Consider the following 23,608-nt stretch of genomic DNA (forward strand, 5'->3'; position numbering starts at 1 on the left):
GGAAATGGGAATGGCACCACCCACTATTACCCGCAATGATCAACTAGCAAAAATGTCCTTTCTCATCCATGTGACCTTATGCTCAGCTGGTATAGAGCTCTTAGTTACAAAGGGATGGATACTTCCACCAGGAGACACAACAGTGATTCTCTTTCACTGGAACCTAAGACTGCCACCCAGCAGCTCTGGGCTCCTCGTGCCTCTGAATCAACAACAGGCAAGGAAGGAAGTTGCAGTGTCGGCTAGGGTGACTGAATCTGACTACCAAAGAGAAATTGGGCTGCTGCTACACAATGGAGGTAAGGAAGTATATGCCTGAAGTACAGGAGGCCCCTTGGGCACCTGGGTGGTGGCTCAGTTGGTTAAGTGTCAGACCCCTGATCTCAGCTCAGGTCTTGATCTCACAGTTGTGAGTTCACGCCCCATGTTGGGCTCCATGCTGGGCTTGGAGCTGACTTTAAAAAAAAAGGGGGGGGTCCCCTTAAGGCATACTATCATGCTCTGTGCTTAAAGTCAATGGAAAACTATACAACCCCATTCAGGCAAGACTGTTAATAACTGGACCCTGCAGGAATGAAGGTTTGGGTCACTGCACCTAAGTAAAGAACCATGACTAACTGAGGTGCTTACTGAGGGCAAAGGGAATATGCAATGGGTGGCAGAATGTATTTATAAACACCAGTGCTCTGTCAAATAAATAAATTAAATCTTTAAAAAAAATTTATTTGAGAGAGAGAGTGAGAGAGAGAAAGCACTAGCTAGGTGAAGGGCAGAGGGAGAAGCAGACTCCCCACTGAGCAAGGAGCCCGATGCAGGGGCTCGATACCGGGATCACAACCTGAGCAAAAGGCAGACGCTTAACCGACTGAGCCACGCAGGCGCCCTGAGGACTATAATATTTATGAGTATTTCTTCCTCGTTTTGTTATAAATGTGTGTGTAAGATAATCATTTTTGTGGGTGCCTGGGTGGCTCAGTTGGTTAAGTGACTGCCTTCGGCCCAGGTCATGATCCTGGAGTCCTGGGATCAAGTCCCACATTGGGCTCCCTGCTCAGTGGGGGGTCTGCTTCTCCCTCTGACCCTCTTCCCTCTCGTGCTCTCTGTCTCTCATTCTCTCTCTCAAATAAATAAATAAAATCTTTAAAAAAAAAAAAAGATAATCATTTTTGCTTTGTGCCCTCTCTTATCATCCAACATAAAATCTATTTTTTTTTAAAGATTTTATTTATTTATTTTAGAGACAGAGCACAAGAGGGGGGAGCGGGAGAGGGAGAAGTAGACTCCCTGCTGAGCAGGGAGCCCGATGCGGGACTCGATCCCGGGACTCCAGGATCAGGACCTGAGCCGAAGGCAGTTGCTTAACCAACTGAGCCACCCAGGCGCCCCCAACATAAAATCTATTAATAATGGTTAGCTTTACATCACAGTATTTAAGTTACAGTATATCAAGGAGAAGAGTAAACATCACTCAATGACTTTGTATCTTCTTCTGAGGAAATAATTAGCCTGTTTTCGGTTATACACATGATAGTTGTATCACGTTGGGCAGAAGGACGACCCTGTTATTCTCTTTATTTGGGGATTGAGTATGATTTAAGGTGATGCGGGTGGGTGCCAAGTTGACAAGGGGTGGACTGTGATGGTCAGTTTTATGTGTCAAGTGGGCTAGCTATCATCCCCAGTTACTCAATCCAACACTAATCCTTGATAATCTGGAATGGGTTTTATCCAATCAGTTGAAAGGCCTTAAGAGCAAAACTGGTTTCCCTGAGGAAGAAATTCTACCTGTGGATGGCAATGTCAGCTCCTGCCAGTTTCCTGCTGGCCTACTCTATGGATTTTGGACTTGTCTAGCCAACTCACACGATCACTTAATCCAATTCCTTGCTATAAATCTCATAAAGTACATGCACATATATATCCCCTACTGGCTCTATTTCTTGGGTAAAACTCTGACTGATACAGAGTACCCAGCTGGGCCTTTAATCCTTATAAGACACAGAGGAGGAGAAGGCAGACACAAAGGAGAGGATCGTGTAAAGACAGAAGCAGAGATTATAGTGATATAGCCACAAACCAAGGAATGCCTATGCCCATAGAAGGTGGAAGAAGCAAGGAAGGGTCCTCCCTTACAGCCTTCAGAGGGAGCATGGCTCTGCCAACACCCTGATTTCAGACTTCTGGCCTCCAGAACTGTGAGAGAAGAAATTTTTGTTGTTTAAGCCACTAAGTTTATGGTCATTAGTTATGGCAGAACAAGGAAACTAACACAAATTTTTCCCACTGGGAAGTCGGGTACTGCTGTAATAAATACCTAAAATGTGCAAGTGGCTTTGGCTTGGGCTAATGTGTAGCAGCTAGAAGAATTTTGAGGCAAGTGACAGAAAAAACCCAGACTGCCCTGAAGAGACTGTTAGAAGAAATATGGACGTTATGGGGCGCCTGGGTGGCTCAGTTGGTTAAAGCAACTGCCTTCGGCTCAGGTCATGATCCCAGGGTCCTGGGATCGAGCCCCCAATTGGGCTCCTTGCTCAGCAGGGAGCCTGCTTCTCCCTCTCCCTTCCTTCTTGTCCTCTCTCTCTCTCATATAAATCTTTTTTTTTTAAGATTTTATTTATTTATTTGAGAGAGAGAATGAGATAGAGAGAGCATGAGAGGGGGGAGGGTCAGAGGGAGAAGCAGACTCCCTGCTGAGCAGGGAGCCTGATGCGGGACTCGATCCTGGGACTCCAGAATCATGACCTGAGCCGAAGGCAGTCGCCTAACCAACTGAGTCACCCAGGCGCCCCTCAAATAAATCTTTAAAAAATAAAAATAAAAAATGGGCAGAGAACCTAAATAGACATTTTTCCAAAGAAAACAGACAAATAGCCAACAGACACATGAAAAGATGCTCAACATCACTCATCATGAGGGAACTGCAAATCAAAACCACAATGAGATATCACCTCACAACAGTGAGAATGGCTAGTATCAAAAAGAAAAGAAATAACAAGTGTTGGCAAGGATACAGAAAAAGAAACCCTAGTGCACCATTAATGGGAATGTAAATTGGTACAACCACACACTGTGGAAAACAGTATGGAGATATTTTAAAAAATTAGAAATAGAAATACCATATGATCTAGTAATTCCACTACTGGGTATTTACCCAAAGAAAATGAAAATACTAATTTGAAAAGATATCTGCACCCTTATGTTTATTGCAGCATTATTTACACTAGCCAAGATATGGAAGCAACCCAAGCGTCCATCCATAGATGAATGGATAAAGAAGATATATATACACAATGGAATATTGCTTGGCCATAAGAAAAAATGAGATCTTTCCATCTATGACAACACAGATGGACCTAGAAGGTATTATGCTAAGCAAAATAAGTCAGACAGAGAAAGACAAGTACCATATGATTTCACTTATACATGGAATCTAAAAAACAAAACAAACAGACTCACAAACACAGAGAACAAACTGGTGGTTGCCAGAGTGTAGGTGGATGGGGGAATGAGCAAAGTAGATAAAGGGGATTAAGAGGTAGAAACTTCCAATTATAAAATAAGTAAGTCACACAAATGAGAAGTATAGCATAGGGGGGCGCCTGGGTGGTTCAGTCGGTTAAGTGTCCGACTCTTGATTTCAGCTCAGGTCATGATCTCAGGGTCATGAGATAGAGCCCTGTGTCGGGCTCTGCACTCAGCGGGGAGTCTGCTTGAGATTCTTTCTGTCCTTCCCCCTCTGCCCCTCCCCCTGTTCACATGCACACTCACTCTCTCTCAAATAAATAAATATATCTTAAAAAAAAAAAAGGGAAGAACAGCATAGGGAACATAGTTAATAATACTGTAATAACATATGGTGACAGGTAGCGACTACACTTATGTGGTGAACACTGAGTAATATATAGAATTGCTGAATCAATATGTTGTACACCTGAAAATAATACAACATTGTATGTTAATTATGCTTTAATTAAAAAAAAAAGAATCTATAACCTATAATCTATATATTCGCCTGGGGTGGGGGAACATTCTAACTTGGAAAAGTCAAAAGATAAATAACTAACTGGTTGGGAAGTCCCTGCATATGGTAACCAACTGTCAGAAGCCTAAAGAGTCTAAAGGTCTGGCACAAGTAACTTCCATCAGCTTTCTTTTTTTTTTAAGATTTTATTATCTATTTATTTGAGAAAGAGAGAGTGAATGAGCGAGACAGAGAGAGAGAGCGCATAAGGCGGGGGGGGGGGCGGCGGGGAGAGGCAGAGGGAAAGGGAGAAGCAAACTCCCCACTGAGCAGGGAGTTCGACAAGGGGGCCCGATCCTAGGACCCTGAGATTATGACCTGAGCCAAAGGCAGCCACTTAACCGACTGAGCCACCCAGGAGCCACCCCTTCCATCAGCTTTCTTTTTTTTTTTTTTAATTTTTATTTCATTTTATTTTTTTATTTGAGAGAAAGAGTGTGTGAGAGAGCACGAGCAAGGGGAACTGCAGAGGGAAAGGAAGAAGCAGGCTCCCCGCCGAGCAGGGAGCCCAATGCGGGGCTCGATCCCAGGACCCTGAGATCATGACCTGAGCTGAAGGCAGATGCTTAACCGACTGAGCCACTCAGGTTCCCCCCATCAGCTTTCTTATGTAGTATTTCATACTCCCAGTATCAGTATGCTGTTAGATGGCATGTTTTGCTTAGAAGTATTTTCTTCTAAAACTCTTAAGCCCACACAAAGTAACTGGTATATTGGGGTGTTTGGGTGGCTCAGTCGTTGGGTGTCTGCCTTCGGCTCAGGTCGTGATCCTGGGATTGAGCCCCGCGTCGGGCTCCCTGCTTCACAGGAAGCCTGCTTCTCCCTCTCCCACTCCCCCTGCTTGCGTTCCCTCTCTCGCGGTCTCTCTGTCAAATAAATAAAATCTTATAAAAAAAAAAAAAAGTAACTGGTATATTGCTGAGTAACCTGACTCTGGATCAGATGCATTTTAATTAACCAATCAGATGATAATGTATGTTTTAGCCTTTCTCTTATCACTCAACAACTACAAGCAAAATCTTGTAGTTTTTAATCATAAAAACTGAATGAAAATTTTTTTCAAAAAGAAAAACAGCTACAGAAGAACTGTGATAGCATTTATGGCAAGGTTGTAATTGAAGGTATCATTTCCATCATCCATACGAAGATCTATCAAAAGATTTCTTGACCCTCAAGTATCAGGAAATCTTTACTATAGAGGAGTTATTGATTTCTTTATGGAGATATTGTAATTCATGTGTCTCATTGCACTTCTTACTGTTATGTCTTCCCAAAATATCAGAGATCAATCTGGACTTCAAAGTATCTAGCTGTGTAGTACTGTCTACCAGCATGCCTATATTCTAAAACTTATGTTGATATTTTCTTCTGTTTACTCCCTTCTTTGTTTTTTTTTTTTTTTAAAGATTTTATTTATTTATTTGACAGAGAGAGACACAGCGAGAGAGGGAACACAAGCAGGGGGAGTGGGAGAGGGAGAAGCAGGCTTCCCGCAGAGCAGGGAGCCCGATGCGGGACTCGATCCCAGGACCCTGGGATCATGACCTGAGCTGAAGGCAGTCGCTCAACCAACTGAGCCACCCAGGTGCCCTGTTTACTCCCTTCTTTATCCTAATACTTATCTACTTATACTTAGAAGCTTCCTAAAAACCACAGGAAAACAAAAGCAACAAGTAAATAAATGAACAAATAAAAACTGACTGAGGATGTGGTCATTTCTAACTCTTCTTTGGGAGATCTGGGAAGGAAGAGTTGGGGTGGGGTGGAGTGCTAATAAGGAAAAAGTTGCCTATGCATGACCCAAAATCATCAGCCTCCAAATAGTATGAGCATGTAGAGTATCAAGAGGAAGACATTTCACTGACATCCACTGAATTCCTTACAACTTAATGATCCTTCTCCTGTGACACAAAAATTCCATTTCTAGAAAAATGTCTTTAACAAATAATCATGGATGTGCATAAAGACATAAGTTGAGAATTTCACCACCAAAGGGTCAATTTTAATGAAAACTTACTGCTACTGCAAACGCTCAAAGGATGAAATGCTATGTAACCATTAAAATTATGTAGAAAATTATCTCTGGACACGGAAAAATATTTATGTAACACTCCCAAAGTTTCTTTTTTTTTTTTAGAAAAGGCAACCACTCTTATTAGTTTTACTTTATCCTCCCATTATTGTCCATATTATAGGATAAACCAATAAATTATGTTAATGTCATTATGACCCCTCCACCAAAACAGATACATAAATAAATGTCGAAGAAGTAAAAGTTCTGTAATTTTAATCTGAAATGAAAATGAGCTCTGTATTTTTTTAAGATTTTTTATTTATTTATTTGACAGAGAGAGAGAGCACAAGCAGGGGGAGCGGGAGAGGGAGAAACAGCCTCCCCACTGAGCAGGGAGCCCGATGAGGGACTTGATCCCAGAACCCCGGGGTCATTACCTGAGCTGAAGGCAGACACTTAACCAACTGAGCCACCCAGGCACCCCAGCATGTAACTCTTGACCTCAGGGTCATGAGTTCAACCCCCACATTGAGCATGGAGCCTAATTAGGAAAAAAAAAAAATTTTTTTTTTAAGATTTTATTTATTTATTTGGAAGAGAGCACACAAGCAGGGGGAGTGGGAGAGGGAGAAGCAGGCTCCCCACTGAGCAGGGAGCCCAATGCGGGGCTTGATCCCAGGACCCCAGGATCATGACCCAAGCCGAAGGCAGGCACTTAACCAACTGAGCCACCTAGGCGCCCCTAGAAAAAATTTTTTTGAAATAGAAATGCCATAGGATCCAGTAATTCCACTACTGGGTATTTACCCGAAGAAAATGAAAACACTTATTAATAATATAATATAAATTATATATTATTAATATTATATATATTATATAAATTATATATAAAATAATATAAAACAAATATTGTATGATTTCACTCATATGTGGAATCTAAAAAAAAAAAACAAAAACAAGTGAATAAAAAAAAAAGAGCAGAATCACACCTACACATACAGAAAACAAACTGATGGTTGCCAAAGGGAGGGGGTGGGGGATGGGCAAAATGGGTGAAGGGGAGTGGGAGACACAGGCCTCCAGTTATGAAATGAGTAAGTCATGGGAGTAAAAGGCACAGCATAATGGTAGCTACAATTGTGGTGAACATAACATAATGTGTAAGCTTCTCAAACCACTATGTTGTACACCGAAAACTTATGTAACATTGTTTGCAACTACAGTCAAATTAAAAAGTTAAATAAATAAAATATATTTTAGTAGTCAAAAACAATATTCTTTCCTACCTGTGATGCTCCATATCTGGGTCATAATAAAATACATTTAATTTAAAAAATAAAGTAAAATGAAGAAGAGAAGACTGTGCCACTTGGAGATAAGGCAGATCAGCAGGGGACTTAAAAACATACATAGCAGTGATTCCCTTGAGTTTTCTCTTTACCTCATATATCCAAGACTATGTGCTGGAGAAGCTAGCAAACCAAAAATGCTAATGGGTACAGACGAAAACAGCTCTAAGAAAGTCTGCTTTAACTGATCAAAGGACCAGAAAAGGGACAACTTAGCAAAAAAACTTAAAAATGATAACCACCTTATTCCAGCCAAGTATCATGGAAAAAACAAAAACAAAAAAACCTGTGGGTCTCAACTCCATCCCATCAGCAAAAGCCAAGTGGGGAGCATACACCTCCACTTCTGTCTGGCTCTAACAAAGTGCTATACCCCCTACAACACTGGGGTGGTATCAAAAAAGACAAAGTAGGGAGCTAAGGCTCATCTCTCTTGGGCAGTAATGAGACTCCTCACTCAGTGCTATCAGGGGAGAAACCATGGGGAGACTAGACTTCAGCAGTAATGAGGCATCCTTCCTCCATCCTGCTGGAGTAGTATCAGAGAAGGTCTAGTGGAGAGTCATGACTCTCACCACTGCTAAGGAGGTGAACACTCTCCCACCCAGGAAGCTTTCAGGGAAGACACAACGGAAAGTTAGAACTCCACCCCCCGCCAGAAGTAACAAGCTCTCCATCTTGGGTTCAAGGGAAGCCAAATGCAAAACCTGGACTTATTCCCTGACATGGCAGTAATGAGATGATACCCTTTCTTCCCCAGCTGTATTGAAATTAGAGGAAGCCAGCTACAACACTTTAAATAAGAACAAGATTCTCCTAACACAGTATCAAAAAATGTCTAGGTTTCAATAGATAATCACTCATATCAAAAACCAGAAAAATCTCAAACTGAATGAAAAACAGTCAATTGGTATCAAGACTGAGATAACAAAATTATCCAACAAAAACTTTGAATCAGCCATCACAAAAAAGCTTCAATGAGCCTGTCTCAGGAAGAAAACAGAAGACATAAGGAAGACCCAAATGGAAATTTTAGACCTGAAAAATGCAATAACTAAAATTAAAAAAACTCAAGGGATGGCCCCAAAAACAGAACAGAGGGAACAGAAATTACTCAATCCAAACAGCAGAGACAAAACTGACCTGGGGGCAGGGGGGAGTGCCTCAAGGATCTACAACAAAAGAACCAATATCATGCCGTCAAAAAAACAGGAAGGAGAAAAGAAATAGACAGGCCTTAAATTAACTACTCAGGAAACAACAGATGTTGGCGAGGATGTAGACAAAGGGGAACCCTCTTACACTGTTGGTGGGAATGCAAGCTGGTGCAGCCACTCTGGAAAACAATATGGAGGCTCCCCAAAAAGTTAAAAATGGAACTATCCTATGACCCAGCAATTGCACTACCAGGTATTTATCCAAAGGATACAAAAATAGTGAATTGAAGGGGCACATGCACCCCAATGTTTATAGCAGCAATGTCCACAATTGCCAAAATATGGAAAGAGCCCAGATATCCACTGATGGATGAATGGATAAAGAAAATGTGGTGTGTGTGTGTGTGTGTGTGTGTGTGTGTGTATACACACAATAGAATATTACTCAGGCATCAAAAAGAATGAAATCTTGCCATTTGCAATGACCTGGATGGAGCTAGAGTGTATTATGCTAAGCAAAATAAGTCAGTGAAAGACAAGTACCATATGATTTCACTCATATGTGGAATTTAAGAAACAAAACAGATGAACATAAGGAAAGGAAAAGAAAAGTAAGATAAAAATATAGAGAGAGACAAATTGTAAGAGACTCTTAACTAGAGGGAACAAATTGAGGGTTGCTGGAGAGGAGGTGGGTAGGGGGATTGGGTAATTAGGTAATAGGCATTAAGGAGGGCAATTGATGAAATGAGCACTGGGTGTTATACAGAACTGATTAATTACTTAACTTTACCCTGAACCTAATAATACACTATATGTTAACTAACTTTAATTTTTTTTAAAAGAGGGGGGAAAAAAAGTACATGAAGAAATAATGGCTAAAAATGTCCCAATTTGGCAAAACATAAATTTACAGGGGCACCTGGCTGGCTTAGTCAGAAGAGCATGCAACTCTTGATCTTGGGGTTGTGAGTTCGAGCCCCATGTTGGGTGTAGAAATTACTTAAAAATGAAATCTTAAAAAATAATAATAAATAAATAAAAATAAATTTACAGACTTTAGAAGCAGAACAAACCACAAACAGGATAAAACCAAAGAAATCCACACCAAGACGTATTGTTAAGCTTTTGAAAACTAAAGATTAAAAATATATACATGGAAAGCCATGCGAGAGAAATGACACCTTACCTACAGAAACAATTTGAGTGGAGCAGATTTCACATCAGAAACCATAGAGGCCGGGGCGCGCCTGGGTGGCTCAGATGGTTAAGGGTCTGCCTTCGGCTTAGGTCATGATCCTGGGGTCTTGGGATCGAGCCCCGCATCGGGCTCCCTGATCAGTGGGGAGACTGCTTCTCCCTCTCCCTCTGCCTCTCTCCCTGCTTATGCGCTTTCTCTCTCTCTCTGTGTGTCTCAAATGAATAAATAAAATCTTTAAAAAGAAAGAAAGAAAGAAAGAAACCATAGAGGCCATAGGAGGTAGCACAACATTTTTCAGCTGAAAGAAAAGAACTGTCAACAATGAAAATATCCTTCAGGAATGAAGGAGAAATCGAGACATTCTCAGATGAAAAAAAAAAACAAAAACTAACAGAATTTGTGCCCAGCAAAACTACCCTAAAGAATGGCTAAAGGAAGTTCCCTAAACAGAAAATGAAAGCTAAAGAAGGAATCTTGGAACACCACAAAGGAAGAAAGAACACAGGAAACAAAAATATGGGTAAATACAATAGACTTTCCTTCTCTTCTTGAGGTTTCCAAATTATTTGACTGTTGAAGCAAAATGATAACACTATTTGAAGAGGTTCTAAATATATGTAGATGAAACAGTTAAGACAAGGGGCGCCTGGGTGGCTCAGCTGGTTAAGCGTCTGCTTTCGGCTCAGGTCATGATCCCAGAGTCCTGGGATCGAGCCCCACGTCGGGCTTCCTCCTTGGCGGAGAGTCTGCTTCTCCCTCTCCCTCTGTCCCCTCTGCACCCCCTGCTTGTGCGCACTCTCTCTGACAAATAAATAAATAAAATCTTTTTTTAAAAATAAAAGAAATATTTAAGACAATTATAAACAGGGGACAGCAAAGAGGATTAAAGGGTGGCAAGGTTTCTACATTTCACTCAAAGTGGCAAAATGATGACAGTAACAGACATACACAAGTTATGTAAAATGATGCAGTACCTAGAGCAACCATTTAAAAAGCTTTACAGGGGGCACCTGGCTGGCTCAGTCAGTGGAACATACAATTCTTGATCTCGGGGTTCTGAGTTTGAGCCCCATGTTGGGTGTGGAGATTACTTAAAAATAAAATTTTTTTAAAAATAGAAAATAAAAAAATAATATATGAAAACTATACAGAGTAACCAGGCTGGCTCAGTCAGTGGAGCATACAACTCTTGATCTCAGGGTCGTGAGTTTGACCCCACATTGTGGGTAGACTTACTTAATAAAAAAATATAAATAAATAAATAGCTATACAAAGAGATACACTCATAAACACTATAGGTAAATCAAAATGTAATTCTAAAAAATGTTCAAGTGACTGACAGGAAGATAGGGAAAAATAAAACAGAAAAAGAAAGAGAGAACAAACAGAGAAGAAAAAATAAAATGTAGACATAGGCCTAATAGATCATTAATTACATTAAATGTAAATGGTCTAGGGGTGCTTGCGTGGCTCAGTCAGTTGAGGCTCCGACTCTTGGTTTCAGCTCAGGTCATGATCTCGGGGTGGTGGAATGGAGCCCTGCATCAGGCTACGTACTCAGTGGGGAGTCTGCTTGAGATTCTCTCCCACTCCCTCTGCCCCTCCCCTGCTTGTGTGCACATGCATGCTCAAACACGCTTTCTCTCTCAGAGAAATAAATCTTTTAAAAAATAACAAAATAAAAAGTAAAATAAATGTAAATGGTCTAACTGCACCAATTAAAAGACAGAAATTGGTAGGGGCACCTGGGTGGCTCAGTCATTAAGCGTCTGCCTTCGGCTCAGGTCATGATCCCAGGGTCCTGGGATCCAGCCCTGCATCAGGCTCCCTGCTCAGCGGAGAGCCTGCTTCTCCCTCACCCACTCCCCCTGCTTGTGTTCCCTCTCTCGCTGTCCTTCAGTCAAATAAATAAATAAAATCTTTTTTTAAACAAAGACAGAAATTGGTAGAAAAAATTAAAAACATCACCCAAGTGTATGGCATCTAAAAGGAAGTCACTTCAAATACAGCAATATAGGCAGGTTGAAGGTAAAAGTATGGAAAAAGACAGATCATGCAAACATTCATCAAAAGAAAGCAGAAATGTTGTTAATTATACCTCAATAAAGCTGGAAAAAAAGAAAGCAAAAGTAGCTATATTAATATCAGATAAAGTAGACTTCAGAGAAAAAAATTACCAGAGATAGAGAGAAGACATCTAACGATAAAAAAAAAAAAAAGACAAATCAATCCTAAATGTGTATGCAGCGAACATAAAAGAAAAAGCTAATAAAACTGGGGGGAAAAAAAGACAAATTGGGGGCCCATGGGTGGCTCAGTCAGTTGAGGGACCGACTCTCGATTTTGGCTCAGGTCATGATTACAGGGTTATGAGATCGAACCCCACGTTGTTGGTGGGCTCCATGCTCAGCAGGGAGTCTGCTTCTCTCCCTCTCCCTCCCCCTCTGCCCCTCAGCCAACTGGTGCATGTACACACTTTCTCTGGCTAAAATTAAATAAATCTTTTTTAAAAAAGGCAAATTATAGTTGGAAACTTCAATGCCCCTTCTTTCAATTCACAGAACAACTAAATAGAAAATGAGCAATTTTCCATGACCCCCCTGGAATGAAACTAGAAATCAATAACAGGGGGGTGCCTGGGTGACTCAGTCCATTAACCATCTGACTTTGGCTCAGGTCATGATCTCAGGGTTCTGGGATCGAGCTGCATTGGGCTCCGCACTCAGCGGGGAGTCTGCTTTTCCCTCTCCTTCTCCCTCTGCCCCTCTCCCCATTCGTACTCTCTCTCTCTCAAATAAATAAATAAAATCTTTATTAAGAAAAGAAATCAAGGGGGGCACCTGGGTGGCTCATTCGTTAAGCGTCTGCCTTCGGCTCAGGTCATGATCCCAGGGTCCTGGGATCGAGCCCCGCATCGGGCTCCCTGCTCGGCGGGAAGCCTGCTTCTCTCTCTCCCACTCCCCCTGCTTGTGTTCCCTCTCTCACTGTGTCTCTCTGTCAAATAAATAAATAAAATCTTAAAAAAAAAAAAAAAAAAAATCAAGGGGGGGGCACCTGGGTGGCTCAGTCATTAAGCATCTGCCTTCAGCTTAGGTCATGATCCCAGGGTCCTGGGATAGAGCCCCGCATTGGGCTCCCTGCTTCGTGGGAAGCCTGCTTCTCCCTCTCCCACTCCCCCTGCTTGCGTTCCCTCTCTGGCTGTGTCTCTCTCTGTCAAATAAATAAATAAAATCTTTAAAATAAATAAATAAATCAAGGGGCGCCTGGGTGGCTCAGTCAGTTAAGCATCTGCCTTCAGCTCAGCTCGTCATCCCAGGGTCCTAGAATCAAATCCCACATAAGGCTCCTTGCTCAGCAGGGAGCCTGCTTCTCCTTCTGTCTGCCACTCCCCCTGCTTGTGCTCTCTTGCACTCTCTCTCTGACAAATAAATAAATAAGATCTTAAAAAAAAAAAAGAAATCAGTAACAGAACAATAATAAGAGAATCTCCAAACACCTGGAAACTAAATAACACATTTCTAATAATCTATGGTTCAAAGAGGAAGTCTCAAAGGAAATAAAAAAATACAAGGAACTGAATGAAAATGAAAATACAACATTTACAATTCGTGGAACACATCTAAAGCAGTGCTGAGAGAAAAGTATATAGCACTAAATGCATACGCTTGGAAGAGGAAAGTCTCAAATAAAAAATCTAAGGTCCCACCTCAAAAACCTAGGGAAAAAAAGGCCATATTGAAGATAATGTTGTTTAAGGGTACAAACTTCGAAGTAGTAGATAAATAAGTACTGGAGAGCTAATGCACAGCAAGTTGATTATGGGATACAATATTATAAACTTCAAAGCTGTTAATAAACTAGACCTAAACTGTTCCGACCACAAAAAAGAAATGATAATGATATGATGTGATAGAGATGTTAGCAAACACTACAGTGGTAATCATATTGCAATATATAAAGGTATCAAACCAACATGGTGTACACCTTAAACTTGCACAATGTTATATATCAATTATATTTCAGTATTTTTAAAGAATTTATTTATTTATTTGACAGAGAGAGAGAGAGAACGAGAGAGAGCAAGCATGAGCAGGGGGACGGGCAGAGGAAGAGGGAGAAGCAGACTCCCCGCTGAGCAAGGAGCCGGACGTGGGGCTCGATCCCGCGGACCCTGGGATCACGACCCAAGTGGAAGGCAGACACTTAACCAACTGAGCCACCCAGGCGCCCCTATATTTTAAATTTTTAAAAGAACCAAAATAAACCCAGAGCAAGCAGAAGGAAGGAAACAGAAAAGAGCAGAAATCAATGAAGTTGAAAACAGAAAAATAATAGATAAAAATCAAAGAAACAAAGAGGTGGTTCTTTGAAAAGATCAATAAAATTGACAAACTTTTGGCAAGACTGAAAAAAAGAGAACACACAAATTACCAATATCAGGAATGAAACAAAGGATATCACTACAGCCCCTGCAGACACCAAAAGGATACTAAAGCAAATATAAACAATTCTTCATATATCCATTTGATAACTTAGATGAAATGGACTAATTTTTTTAAAGATTTTATTTAATTATTTATTTATTTAGGAGAGAGCGAGAGTGAGAGAGCACAAGCACAGGGGGAACGGCAGAGGGAGAGGGAGAAGCAGGCTCCCCGCTGAGCAGGGAGCCCGATGCGGGGCTCGATCCCAGGACCCCAGGATCATGACCCGAATGAAGGCAGATGCTTAACCCAAGCGCCCCATGAAATGGACGAATTCTTTTTTTTTTAAGATTTTTTTTTTTTTGACAGAGAGAGAGTGTGCACAAGAGGGGGAAGCTGGAGAGGGAGAAGCAGGCTTCCCGCTGAGCAGGGAGCCCGATGTGGGGCTCGATCCCAGGACCCTGGGATCATGAACTGAGCTGAAGGCAGACCAGACGCTTAATGGACTAAGCCACCCAGGTGCCCCGAAATAGACTAATTCTTTTTTTTTTTCAAGATTTTATTTATTTATTTGAAAGAGAGAGAGCGTGAGAGAGGGGAGGTCAGAGGGAGAAGCAGACTTCCTGCTGAGCAGGGAGCCCAATGCAGACCCCATCCCAGGACTCCAGGATCATGACCTGAGCCAAAGGCAGTCGCTCAACCAACTGAGCCACCCAGGAGCCCTAGACTAATTCTTAAACACCAACTACCACATAATTTAAAACTCACCAAAAAAGAAAGAAATCAATCAATCAATCAAGCTCTGGCCCAGCTGGTTTTCCTGGAGAATTTTACCAAATCCTTCTTTTTTTTTAAGATTTTATTTATTCATTTGACAGAGAGAGAGACAGCGAGAGCAGGAAAGCAAGCAGGGGGAGTGGGAGAGGGAGAAGCAGGCTTCCCGCAGAGCAGGGAGCCCTATGTTGGGCTTGATCCCAGGACCCTGAGATCATGACCTGAGGCGAAGGCAGACACTTAATGACTGAGCCACCCAGGCGCCCCAGAATTTTACCAAATTCTTTTAAAGAATTAACACCAATTACAAAACCTCTTACAGGAAAAAGAAGAGGAGGTAACTCTAATTCATTCTATAAAGCTAGTATTTGCCTGTGATAGGCTAAAAAGGGCCCCCCAAAGATATCCACATCCTAATCTTGGCAACCTGTGAATATCACCTTTATATGGCAAGAACAAAATGGTCTTTGCAGATGGGATTAAGGATCTTGAGATGAGAGGAGTATCCTGAATTACCCAGGTGGGTCCTCAATGCAATCACATGTATCCCAGTAAGAGGGAGGTAAAAGAAAATTTGACACACACACACTCAGAAGGCAGTGACGTGAAGACAGAACAGATCTGAAGATGCTCGCCGTAAGAATGGAATGATGAAGCCAAGGAATAACTGCAGCCCCCAGGAGCTAGAAGAGGCAAGGAATAGGTTCTCCCCTGAAGGCTCTGGAGGGAGTACAGCCCCACCGAAACCTTGATTTTGGTCCAGTGATACTTCTTTTTGGACTTAAGGCCTCCAGAACTATGAGAGAATAAATTTCTGTTGTTTTAAGTCACCAAGTTTGTGGTCATTTGTTCCCACTGCCACATGAAACTAATTCATTCCCTGATTACAAAATCAGACAAACACAGTATAAAACAGAAAACTACATACCAATATCACTCATGAATATATAGGCAAAAATTCTTGACAAAATATTAGCAAATGTAATTCAGCAAGATATTAAAAGAATTATACACCATGACCAACTGGGGTTTATTCCAGGAATGCAAGACAGGTTCTATATTAAAAAATCAATCCATGTGATTCACCACATTAAAAGGATTTTTAAAATCACATGATCATATCAACCAATGTAAAAAAAAAAAAAACAGTTGACAAAACTCAACACTCATTCTGCAAAAAATATGAATAGAAATAGGAATAGACAGGAACTTCTTCAATTTGATAAAAAGCATCTAAACCAAAACTACAGCTGACATTATACTTAATGGTGAATGACAAGATTAACAGCAAGGCAAGAATGTCCATTCTCACAATCCTTATTCAACATAGTGCTAGAAGTTCTAATAATGTGCAATAAGGCAAGAAATGGAAATGAAAGGTATACAGAACAAAGAAGAAAAAATAAAAATGTCCCTATTTATAGATGACCTGATTGTCTACGGAGAAAATCACAAAAGAATATCCAAAAAACGAAAAACCTCCTAGAACTAATAATTGAAAGTCATGGGAAACAAGATCCAATACAAAAACCCACTGTATTTCTATGTTAGCAATGAAAATGTGGACTCCAAAATAAAAAATATAAAATCATTCATAATCACTTGGAAATATGAAATACTTAAGTATAAATCTAACAAAACATGTACAAAACTTGTAAATTAATAACTACAACACACGAGCAATCTTGAGAAAAAAGAACAATGCTGGAGGCATCATGCTCTCTGATTTTAAACTATCATACAAAGCTGTAGTAATCAAAACAGTATGGTATTGGCATAAAAACAGACACATAGATCAATGGAACAAAACAGAGAGCTCAGAAATAAACCCATGCATATATGGCCAATTAATTTATGACAAAGGACCTAAGAATATTCAATGAAGAAAGGACAGTCTCTTCAATAAATGGTGTTGGAAAAATTGGACAGCCACATGCAGAAAAATGAAACTGGGGACCACTATCTTACACCATACACGAAAATTAACTCAAAATGGATTAAAGACTTGAACCTAAGACCTGAAACCATAAAACTCCAAGAAAATATAGGCAGTAAGCTCTCTGACATTAGTCTTGGTGATGATTTTTTGCATTTGACACCAAAAGCAAAGGCAACAAAAGCAAAAATAAACAAGTAGAACTACATCAAACTAAAAAGCTTCTGCACAGCAAAGGAAACCATCAACCATCAATGAAAAGACAACCTACAGAAGGGTAGAAAATATTTGTAAATCATGTATCTGATAAGAGGCTAATATCCAAAATATATTTTTAAAAATCCATATAACTCAATAGCAAAAAACAATCTGAGTGGCTCAGTCAGTTAAGCGTCTGCCTTTGGCTCAGGTCATGATCCCAGGATCCTGGGACTGAGTTCCGTGTTGGGCTCCCTGCTCAGTAGGGAGCCTGCTTCTTCCTCTCCCTCTGCCCTTCCCCACCATTCATGCTCTCTCTCTCACTCTCTCAAATAAATAAATAAAATCTTTTTTTAAAAAAATGGGCAGAGGATCTGAATAGACAGCTTTTCAAAGAAGACATGCAGATGGCCAACAGGTACATGAAAAGATCCTCAGCATCACTAATTTAGGGGTACCTGGCTGGCTCAGTCAGTAGAGCATGCGACTCTTGATCTCAGGGCTGTGAGTTCAAGCCCCACATTGAGTGTGGAGCCTACTTAAAAAAAAAAAATCACTAACCTAATCATTGGAGAAATGCAAAGCAAAACCAAAGTAAGGTATCACCCCACACCTGTTAGAATGGCTAGTATCAAAAAGACAAATTAGTGAGGATGTAAAGAAAAGGGAACCCTTGTGCACTGTTGATGGGAATAGCAACTGGTACAGCCACTATGGAAAACAGTATGAAGGTTCCTCAAAAAATTAAGTATAGAACTATCATATCATCCAGCAATTCCACTTCTGAGTATTTATCCAAAGGAAAAAAAAACTAACAAAGAAATATATGCACCCCATGTTCATTGCCACATTATTTACAATAGCCAAGATGTGGAAACAACCTAAGTGTCCATCAACAGATGAATGGATAAAGAAAATATGGTGTGTGTGTGTGTGTGTGTATACACACACAATAGAATATTATTCAACCATAAAAGAACGGGGAAATCTTGCTATTTGCAAGAATATGGATGGACCTTGAAGGCATTATGCTAAAGGAAATAAGTCAGAGAAAGACAAATACTATATGATCTCACTTATATGTGGGATCTAAAAACAACGACGATGGGGCGCCTGGGTGGCTCAGTTGTTAAGCATCTGCCTTCAGCTCAGGTCATGATCCCAGGGTCCTGGGATCGAGCCCCACATCGGGCTCCCTGCTCAGCAGGAGGCCTGCTTCTCCCTCTCCCATTCCCCCTGCTTGTGTTCCCTCTCTCGCTGTGTCTCTCTCTGTCAAATAAATAAATAAAATTTTTTATAAATAAATAAATAAATAAAAACAATGACGACGACGACAACAACAACAAAAAACCAAGCTCACAGTACAGAGAACAGATTGGTGGTTGCCAGATGTGGGGGTAAGAGTTAGGCAAAATGGGTGAAGGGAGTCAAAAGATACAAACTTCCAGTTATAAAGTAAGTCATGGAGGGGGCGCCTGGGTGGCTCAGTCGTTAAGCGTCTGCCTTCAGCTCAGATCATGATCCCAGGGTCCTGGAATGGAGTCCCGCATGGGGCTCCCTGCTCGGCAGGGAGTCTGCTTCTCCCTCGCCTGAGGCTCCCCCTGCTTGTGCTCTCTCTCTAACAAATAAATAAGTAAAATTAAAAAAAAAAAAAAAAAAAAGCATGGTATTGGTGAAAGAATAGACAAATATATCAGTGGAACAAACAGAAAGGAAATACACCCGGGGCGCCTGGGTAGCTCAGTTGGTTAAGCATCTGACTCTTGCTTTCAGCTCAGGTCATATTCTCAGGGTCGTGAGATCAAGCCCCAAGTCAGGCTCCATGCTCAGTGTGAGTCTGCTTGTTCCTCTCCTCCCCACCCCCGCCACTTGCTCACTTGCATGTATGCACACGCGCACGCACTCTCTCTCTCAAAGAAAAAATCTTATTTTTTGAAGATTTTATTTATTTATTTATTTGAGAGAGAGCACACAAGCAGGGTGGAGGGGCAGAGGGAGAGGGAGAAGCAGACTCCCCACTGACCAGGGAGCCTGACACAGGGCGTGATCCCAGAACCCTGAGATCATGACCTGAGCCAAAGGCAGACACCCAACCAATTAAGCCACCCAGACGCCCCTCTCAAATAAATAAATAAATCTTAAAAAAAAGGACAAAAGATCTGAATAGACAGCTGACCAAAGAAAATACACAGATGGCAAATGAACATGTACAACTATGTTCAACATCGTTTTTCGTTAGGGAATTATAAATCAAAACAACGAGATACCACTATACACCTATTAGAATGGTTAAAGTCCAAAAACCCGACAATACCAAATGCTGACGAGGATAGGGAGCAACAGGATGTTCCCATTCATTGCTGGTTTGAATGCAAAATGGTGAAGAACTGTGGAAGACAGTTCGGCAGTTTCTTGCAAAGCCAGTCTTACCAGATGACCCACAACTGCACTCCTACTTATCTACCCACGTGAACTGAAAACGTATGTCCATACAAAAACCTATATATAAATGTTCACAGCAGCTTTATTCATAATTGCCAAAAAGTGGGAACAACTAAGATGTCCTTCAATAGGTGAATGGATAAGCAAATTGTGGTACATCCATACAATGCAGTATTATTCAGTGATAAAGACAGATGAGCTATAAAGCCATGAAAAGACATGGAGGAAGCTGAAATGCAAATTGCTAAGTGAAAGAAGCTAATCTGAAAAGGCTACAGACTATGATTCCAACCATATGACATCTTAAGAGAGGTAAAACTATAGAGACAACTGAAAAAAAAAACCATGGTTGCCAGAGGTTCAAGCATAGGGAGAGAAAGGATGAATAGCCAAGGCACAGATGAAACTGTTCTGTATGAAACCGTAATGGCAGATATGTGTCATTATGCATTTGTCAAAACCTAAGAAGGTGCAACACAAAGAATGAACCTTACTATAAACTGTAGAATATAATTAATAATAGGGTATCCGTATTGGTTAATTGTAACAAATGTACTACACTAATGCAAGACATTAATCATGGGGAAACTATGGGGGGATATAGAGTGGTATATGGAACTCTATGTACCATTTTCTCAATTATTCTATAAATCTAAAGCTGTACTAAAAAAATTAATTAATGTTTGAAATGCACTTAACATACAAACCAGCAATTGCATTCATGTGCATTCATCTCATACAAAATCCTTACACAATCATAGCATCTTTATTCAAAATAGCCAAAAACTGGAAACAGCCAAGATGTCCTCAACAAGAGGCTGGTTAAGCAAACTGTGGTACACTGATACCATGGAATACTGTTCAGCAATAAAAAGGAACAAGCTAGTCATATACTCAACAATCTGCATGAATCTCCAGAGAATTACGCTGCGTAAAAAAAAGCCAGTCCCGGGTGCCTGGGTGGCTCAGTTGGTTAGGCGACTGCCTTCGGCTCCGGTCATGATCCTGGAGTCCCTGGATCGAGTCCCACATCGGGCTCCCTGCTTGGCAGGGAGTCTGCTTCTCCCTCTGACCCTCTCATGCTCTATCTCATTCTCTGTCTCAAATAAATAAATAAAATCTTTCAAAAAAAAAAAAAAAAAGATTCTCTCTTTAAAAAAAAAAAAAAAAAAGCCAGTCCCAAAAGGTTACACGCTGTATTATTCCGTTTATATGTCATGCTTGAAATGACAAAATTATAGATTACTGATGGCCAGGAGTTAAGGAGGGAGCAGGGGAGGAGGGAAGTGGTTGCGTCCATTAAAAGGCAAGATGAGGGGTCCTTGTCATGTTGGAAATGTTCCCTATGTCAATATCCTGGTTGTGATACTGTACCAAGGTTTTGCATGATGTTCCCGTTGGAGGAAACTGGGTAAATGGTACATTGCATTTGAATCTACAATTATCTCCAAATTAAAATTTATCTTAAAAAAATAAAAGAGGGGCGCCTGGGTGGCTCAGTCGTTAAGCGTCTGCCTTCGGCTTGGGTCATGATCCCAGGGTCCTGGGATCGAGCCCCGCATCGGGCTCCCTACTCAGTGGGAAGCCTGCTTCTCCCTCTCCCACTCCCCCTGCTTGTGTTCCTGCTCTCGCTATCTCTCTCTGTCAAATAAATAAATAAAATCTTTAAATAAAGAAAGAAATAAAAGAAATAAAAGAAAAAACTTTTAAAGTAGGCTCCTCCTCCTTACCTCAAATGATCTGCCAGGCTGTCCTGGAACCAGGGCAGGGAACCTCTGGGGTGATTTCCTATTAGCTGGCATGTTCACCCTGGGTCTCAGCCCACCTTCCAAAGCTGGAGGGGAGTCGGTATATGGGCTGCGGTCAGAATGAATGGAAGATCCCACAGCCTCCAGTAAGGAGAAACCTCAACAGCTCCACAGAGACACCAAGAAATCCTAAAAGGACAGTATCCATGTCATCAGTGTCATTCCACATTTACACCACAAAGTTCAGCAACCCCCACTCTGAGTGTTAGGGTGGATTATGGAAACAATCATGATATCTGAAGTCAAATTAATGACCTCAGAGTGTTTTACTCCGGGGTGGCTCCACAGGGAGCTTCACACCCTACCTAGCCAGCCTAGTCCTCAATTCTAGGTTCAAGGTGGATCTGGGTTTGCAGGGAGGGCAGAATTGGGGCAACGAATGGTGCTAAAGCCCTATGGGGTGGACAGAGGAAGGACCTGTCCATGGGGACCTGCCGGGTGACTGTGGAGGCCAGAAACCTGGAAACCTGGTAATCTGAATGAAAGGTATCTCTTCTGCCCTCTTTAATTATTTTGCCATTTTAGGGTGAAAAATCCCTCTTGAATTCTTCTACAGGAAGCTCTTAGCCTCTTCTTTCCAGAAGATGGTTCAACATTAATAATATTTATTAATCAACAAATGGGGGTGGGTGCTGCTATTAACTCACACCAGAAAAGCATTTGACACAATTCAGGAGACATTACGAATACAACTCCAACTAAAATTAGGGAAGATGTAAATCACTTAAATATCACAAAAATCATTTACAAAACATAGCCCTGAACTACTATGCTAAAAAGTAAAACGATGAAGCTATTGCCATTAAAATTACCAACAAGATAGGGATGTCTAATATAACTCAAAATTGTTTTGCTGGCTCTAGCTCACACTATGGAAGATGAAACAATCAGAATGGATATTGCAAGGAAATTGGCAATGTGGCTTTCTTTGCCAATGATATGATTTTATACGTAGAAAAACCAGACACTGCTAGCATTCATAGGGCAATTTGAAAAGGGGCTGGATACCAGATAAAATTATAAGAGCAGATAGTTTTTCCTCTATAATAGCAATGATCATATGAAAACGGGGAAAAACCCATTACTAATGACAGCAAGAAATACATAAAATATATTTAAGGAGTTGGACTTCTACAATTTAAAAAATTGACAAATATAAAATAGTCACACAGATATACCATATCCTTGGATAAGATGTGATAAAAATGTCAACTCTCCCAAAAAGCATCATATCAAAGTAATATAAATAATAAAAAAAGAAACACAAAGCTCAATAATAATAAGATGGTGTATGTAAAATTTTGTGGAATGCAGCTAAAGAGATTCTTAAAGAGAAATTTATGTTCTAAATGGTTTTTAACAAAGAAGAAAGGCTGAACATTAATGAATTAACATCCAATTTAAAAAGTTAAAGAGAAAATGGTACAGGTAAGAGCAGAAATCAAGGAAATAGAAAACAAAGGTACATCAGAGAGGATCAACAAGGCCAAAAGTTGGTTCTTTGGAAAGACTAGTAAGATTGGCATACCTCTGGGGAGACTGATAAGGAAAAAATCTAAACACACTCTATTAAGATTTGAAAACAAGAGGCAGCAAGGAATCTAAAAACTGACTACCCCAGAAGCCCCCATCCCTGACCTCCACAGATTCCCATTCACCAGATTCTTCAACTCCCCACCAATGGACCTTACAAACTGACAATTCGTCATTCCCAAAAGCCAACAAAGCCATCACCTCAAAATCACTGATGACTGTCACGCCACAAAACCGCGTGCACTCGCTTTAGCGCCCCGCGCCAACAAGACTTAAACGTCCTCTGAGGGCCACTTCCGTTTCCTGTCCTCACCCCGACAGTGCCCCTTCTGGGGGTGTTGGTCTCGCACACGTCGTAAGGGCTGTGATGCTGTGGTCTACACACTCTGAGCAAGGTGCAGTTATGGATCTGCAGAGACTTTGTCCATGAGTGGCGTTGTTGGGCGAGGAGCATGGCTGTGCCGAGGCTTTCCTCCATGGAGGCCGCCATCTTAGCGCCCGTTCCGTACAGTGGGCTGTTCCACCGAAGGCGGGGGCGGGGGGCGTTGTTCAGGGGTAGAAACCGGAGGGCAAGCATTCCGGGAGGAGTTGGTCTTTGGAACTGGGTTCTATAGGTCTGTGCAAAGTTTACAGAAGCAGAGGTGCCGGGGGCAGGGGAGATGTGTCCAGATCTTTAAAGGAGATACCACTGGGGAGAAGGGGAAAAACCAGGATTAGTTTCCTCGAGATGTCACTCGGAGGAAAGGAGAAA

The 23,608-nt window shown here is 41.2% G+C and overlaps 1 protein-coding gene across 1 annotated transcript in view; it reads right to left on the bottom strand.

Moving 5' to 3' along the window:
* Positions 1-23,116, bottom strand: part of ZNF157 (zinc finger protein 157) — a 38,528-nt gene extending 15,412 nt beyond the window's left edge. The window contains exons 1-2 of the mRNA XM_044911616.1: positions 23,059-23,116; positions 21,247-21,453 (exon numbers count right to left, since the gene is read on the bottom strand). Coding sequence (XP_044767551.1) covers positions 21,247-21,318 — 72 coding nt within the window. The 5' untranslated portion in view covers positions 21,319-21,453; positions 23,059-23,116. The remainder of the gene's footprint in view (positions 1-21,246; positions 21,454-23,058) is intronic.
* Positions 23,117-23,608: the final 492 nt, after the last annotated feature.

Source organism: Neomonachus schauinslandi, chromosome X, assembly GCF_002201575.2.
Source record: "Neomonachus schauinslandi chromosome X, ASM220157v2, whole genome shotgun sequence".
NCBI lineage: Eukaryota > Metazoa > Chordata > Mammalia > Carnivora > Phocidae > Neomonachus > Neomonachus schauinslandi.